Source organism: Pygoscelis adeliae, unplaced genomic scaffold, assembly GCF_000699105.1.
Source record: "Pygoscelis adeliae isolate BGI_AS28 unplaced genomic scaffold, ASM69910v1 Scaffold431, whole genome shotgun sequence".
Taxonomy (NCBI): Eukaryota; Metazoa; Chordata; class Aves; order Sphenisciformes; family Spheniscidae; genus Pygoscelis; species Pygoscelis adeliae.
Window position 1 is genome coordinate 57561 of NW_008824047.1, and position 5437 is coordinate 62997.

At 53.3% G+C, this 5437-nt stretch overlaps 1 protein-coding gene across 1 annotated transcript in view; it reads left to right on the forward strand.

Annotated features, from left to right (window-relative positions):
- The first annotated feature begins 2483 nt into the window (after positions 1-2483).
- CLTB (clathrin, light chain B) overlaps positions 2484-5437 on the forward strand; it is a 6233-nt gene continuing 3279 nt past the window's right edge. The window contains exons 1-4 of the mRNA XM_009333527.1: positions 2484-2502; positions 3121-3167; positions 5018-5135; positions 5419-5437. The exon at positions 5419-5437 is cut by the window's right edge and continues 102 nt beyond it. Coding sequence (XP_009331802.1) covers positions 2484-2502; positions 3121-3167; positions 5018-5135; positions 5419-5437 — 203 coding nt within the window. The remainder of the gene's footprint in view (positions 2503-3120; positions 3168-5017; positions 5136-5418) is intronic.

Consider the following 5437-nt stretch of genomic DNA (forward strand, 5'->3'; position numbering starts at 1 on the left):
TCATAGTGTTGGAGCACCAGACCTGAATAGACTGCTTGTGGGATTTTGGAACAGAGGCTATGCAGGATTTTCAACTGGTACTTTCCAAATGTGTTTTTTAGCAGTAATTCTTTTGATTTACCTTTTATATCCAAATGTTTTTCACACTATGCTGGAGCGCAGAGAGTTATGGTTTGAAGGCCTTATTTGAAACAGTGAGTCTTATTTAGGATGCAAATCCGTGCAAATTTTAATTTGTATAAAACACATTGGTTTCACATCTGCCAGCAACATAGAACTCGGACATCCATGTTTGTAAATATTTCAAATTAATTGTAAGCAAATTTGCATTGATTCAAGGTTTTTCCATGGGAATCGCTAAAACTATATTAAACAGATGTTTTCATTGTGGTTCACTTTTTGTTTCCCAATAACACTGAAAACAGCTCAGGATCTCCTGTATCCAGTGTAATCCTAGCATGAGAATGAAGAAACTGTTCAGAGCCCCTAACAAACAATTGAGTTAAATTATTGTCCATGTTTGTAGTGTTTTATAATATGATGCAGTGCAGTACAGATGCCATTATAGCCCACCGGTATCCAGAACCTTTTAAATCAAATTACAGATAAGCCCGATTGAAAAGTGGCAGTATGCTAAGATAAGGCAAGAATGGACAGGGATGCTTGCAGTCCAAGTTATTGTATGGATTTGCAGAGAAACAGAGATCTGCTGGAGGAAACAGACAAAGGTGGCTGAGAAACACACTGAAGCACACAGAGTTAGAACGGAATAGGTAGACACGGCTTCCTTTCCAGGTACAGAGACACACGATTTAAAACCAGTACAGTACATAGTGTAAATGTATTTGAAAAGTCAGTCAAAGGATCAAGAAAAGACAAAAAGAATGTGCTTTCAATAGTGCCCTGGACGTTGCTAGGTGTGTGTTCTATCAGCTTCAGTCAAAGGGAGTGAAATTTTTAGAGGTATCTGGAGGGAGAAGACATTAATCTTTGCACTTACATTTAAAAAAAAAAAAGAAAGTAGGCTGTATCTTTAAAAAGCAAATGTGTTTTTTGCTAGACAGCAATATTCTGATGAATTCTTATTAATTAAGCTAATTTTATATAAATTATTGATTAATCTATCAACCTCCTACAAATTTTTCTTTCAAAATCACACGTATGCACTATGGTGGTGCATTGAAGGAGCATCGCACATTACCTAGTCAAATAATGTGAAACATTTTTTCCAAAACGTGAAATGAGGAGAAATCTTAATTTTCTCCCTTTCTAATGGTGTATTCCTGTGCAGGGAAGAGAGGCTAGCCAGCTAGCCCTTCTTTAGTGTGTCTCCTTTGTTCAGTAGTTACTCCTACACTCCTATCTGTCCTGGTCCTTTCGTCAGTCAAGAGTCTAAAAGGCATCTTGATGTTGGGGTTCCCTCTCAAGCCTCAGGATGTGGGGTGAACCCTGAGCTTGCCAGCTGTGGGCTTATTCCTCCCCCGTGTGCTCAGGCTGGGCTCCTTGGGTTGGATGGACCCTTGTCTCCGTGTCTCAGTGCCCCCAAAGTGAGGGCATCCAGGCAGAGCTGAGGAGCAATGACAGCCCTGTCACTGTCCCCGCAGACAGGAGAGCCCTTCGGGGTGCAAAATGGAAGGCATTTCCACTGCGGACATTGTGGTCCCAGGCCCTGCAGGTAGAAGGTGCTAATCTTGATCTCTTGCCTCCAGTCTGCGGGGCCTTTGGTAGGTAGCAGGGGCTCAGGGTCTGCTCTCCACATGGACTTAGGGACACTGCGGCCACAGTACTCTGACTCCTTCCCCTAACCCAGGCCCACAGGGCCTCCTTGTCCTGGCTGTGGAGCAGTGGTTTCACCTCTCCGCACACAGGGCCGCGGAGGCAGACCTGGGCCCAGCGAGGTGTTGACAGTTGTGGTGATAAATGCAGTCAGACAGGCTGGAGCTGGGTGTAGTCGGAGCCGCACCGTGGGGGCGAGCATTGTGGGGATGGCGCTTGCCTGAGCTGCACTGTGGCTGTGCGGCTGCCTGTGCCTGCAGCTAGCTGGCTGGTAGAAGCCCTGTGGTCATCAGAGCTGTGGCAGCTCAGAGCCTAGAGTCTGCCTCCTTCAAAGCCTCTTCTCTGCGTAGCAGCGGAGAGCCCTGCACGGGGCTGGCCTTGTGGCCCTGGTGTGCAGCTTGGGCTGGGGGGAGATGGGGCTGTACCCCAGCTGTGGGTTTCAGTGGTGCCTCATTCCCAGCCCTAACTTGCAGCTCGTCCCAGGGACATGCCCCCAGATGGGCTCTCGAGGACCTTGGCATGCCCGCCTACCCTCCTCTCCTGGTGGAGCACACTGCAGTGTTTCTGTGGGCTCTGTCCCTGGCAGGGTTGCCTTCCCGTCACAGCCCTGCACTGCTGGGCACTCAGCTGACAGCTTCTGGGTCAGCTGTCTGTGTCCATCGGCAGCCTCTGCCTAGCTGCTTGCAGGAGCTTGGGCTGGGGGGGAGATGGGGCTGTACCCCAGCTGTGGGTTTCAGTGGTGCCTCATTCCCAGCCCTAACTTGCAGCTCGTCCCAGGGACATGCCCCTAGATGGGCTCTCGAGGACCTTGGCATGCCCGCCTACCCTCCTCTCCTGGTGGAGCACACTGCAGTGTTTCTGTGGGCTCTGTCCCTGGCAGGGTTGCCTTCCCGTCACAGCCCTGCACTGCTGGGCACTCAGCTGACAGCTTCTGGGTCAGCTGTCTGTGTCCATCGGCAGCCTCTGCCTAGCTGCTTGCAGGTTGGGGTTGCTCAGGTTGTCTTTCTACAGTCAGAGCACCTGCCTGTGTCCAGCCCCGTGCCTGGAACAGTTTCCCTAATCTTCAGATAAGATAAAACACCAGTGAAAACGCCATAAAGACATAAATGCCCCGAGAGGCTTGTCTGGGAGAGAGAGAAGTGCTGGCTGAATCCCACCAAGGACAGGAGACCATGGGGCCTGGCCCACATATGTGGGGCTGTTGTGGATGGGTGTGCTGGGCTGGAAATAGCACAGCCAAACTCCCAGGAACTGATTTGCTTCAGTTTCATGAACACCAGCCCCCCTGGGAACACCTGCAGCTACCATAGTTGTGTTTGTCTTTCTCTCTTCCTTTTTCTCTAGCTGGTTTCCAGAATGGAGGAGCCACTGTCAATGGAGATGTCTTTCAGGTGAGAGCTCAGCCCCTTGCCCTGGCTCTGCGGTGCTAAGGGGGATTGGGTGGGTATGGGGCCAGCACTCTGCTGCTCTGCCCCCAGGATTGACTGGACTTCGCTATCCAGCCCCAGAACAGCTATGGTGCTCCTGGGAAGGTCTGGGTCTCGTGGGGGAGTCCTGGCTGCTCCATTCTCACCCCTCTTTGAAGAGAAGATTGGTCCCGCCTGCCATGACCTGCCCCAAATCAGTTTGCAGGTGGCCTGTGTCCTGAAGGAGTGCCTGGGCCCTAAGAGCAGATGACAAATCCTCCATTCCCCACAGAAGCCCCCTCTCTCCAGCCTGGGTAGCTCCTGGAGGCCTCCGGGGCAGTCAGGAGCATCTCTTGGCAGAGTCCAGAGGCAGGACAGGGCTGCCATGGGACATTTGCTTTGCTGTGGCCTTGGTGCCAAGTCCTGGCAGCACCTCCCATTAAAGCCACTTGCCCCATGGCCAAGGGTGTTTCATGGGGGCCACCAGCCTGGGTGTCAGCTCTCTTTGGGAGCCCGAAGCCCAGCTCTGCTGGCTACAGGAGAAGCTGTGCCAGCATCTGACAAGCCCTTCACCCCACTCGGTGCCCAGCAGTCTGGCATGTGCATTGCCCGTGCCTAGTTTATGAGATGATAATCTCATTAGAGATGGGACAGACTTAATTAGATTGGGAATCTTGGAGGAGAGCCGTAATCCCATTGCTGAGCTCGGTGTCAGGCTGGGCATCCTGGCCAGCGGAAGGTGTTAGGAGAGGTGCTGAGCCAACGTGGTGCTGGGCCTGGCAGGAGCCCCACAGGCAGCTCGGCTCGGAGGCATAGAGCTGTACCTCCCTTGGGCTCTGCCTCTCACCTGGGCTGTCCCTGTCTGTTGTGGCCAAGCCTGTAATGACACTCAGCCCTGGGGCTGCCTCGGCCCAAGTCAGGGCCAGGGAAGCCAGGTGCTGGTGGGGAGCTGTCCTGGTTTCGGCTGGGATGGAATTAATTTTCTTCCTAGTAGCTGGCACAGTGCTGTGTTTTGGATTTAGCATGAGAACAATGTGATAACACACTGATGTTTTAGTTGTTGCTCAGCAGTGTTTATACTAAGTCAAGGACTTTTCAGCTTCCCATACTCTGCCAGTGAGGAGGTGCGCAGGAAACTGGGAGGGGGCACAGCCAGGGCAGCTGACCCAAACTGGCCAAAGGGATATTCCATACCGTGTGACATCATGCTCAGTGTATAAGCCGGGGGGAGTTGGCCGGGGGGCAGCGATTGCTGCTCGGGGACTGATTGGCTGTCGGTCAGCGGGTGGTGAGCGGTTGCATCAATTTTTTTCCTTTCCCTGTTTTTTTTTTTGTTTTTCTCTCTCTCTCACGTTGTTTTACTTTCCATTATTATTATATTATTATTATTTCAAGTATTAAACTGTTCTTATCTCAACCCATGAGTTTTCTTGCTTTTGCTTCCCAGCGGGGGGGAGTGAGCGAGCGGCTGTGTGGTGCTTAGTTGCCGACTGGGGTTAAACCACAACAGGAGCATGTCACAAAGCCGGTGGCTGTCCTCTGCTGTGGGGCTGCCCAGGGGATGCGAGAGCTGTGTTGGCAGCGAGCAGCAAGTCAAGGAGGGGAATGCTGGGAAGTCTTTCTGGGTGGCAGGGCCTGGGAGCTGGGACAGCAGCTTGAGCAGTGCTTTGGGGACACTGTCCCAGATGTCCCAGGCTGTCACCCTCCCTACCTCCTGTCTTGGCTTGTCCGAGTGCTGGGAGCGTGGAGTCCTGCCCTGCTGCCGGCCCTTCGAGGTGGCTGGGCTGGGCTGTGGGAGGAGCTGGTGCTGATGGTGAGGTGCTTGTGTCCTGCAGGAGTCCAACGGCCCCACGGATGCCTACGCAGCCATAGCCAAGGCTGACCGGCTGACCCAGGAACCTGAGAGCATCCGCAAGTGGAGGGAGGAGCAGAAGAAGCGCCTCGAGGAGCTGGGTGAGACCCAAGGCCGTGTGTGGCCACGCTCGTGCCACCTTGTGACATGGCAGTCAGGGCCCTCGGGGTCCCTCACCTGGCGGTAACCCTGCTGCATCCCAGAGAGGTGTCTCGTGCCCCATGCCCTGTGGGTGCCCCTGCCAAGGATCTGCTGTCCTTGGGGCAGTGACGCCTTTCAGACAGTACTAGTTGGGATCAGGGACAGGCCTGGGGGGCTGCAGCTGTCCTGCCTGCCAAGGGGCTGCCCAGCTGGCTGATGGGGTCTGTCTCGCCCTGGCCTTAGATGCGGCATCAAAGGGGAC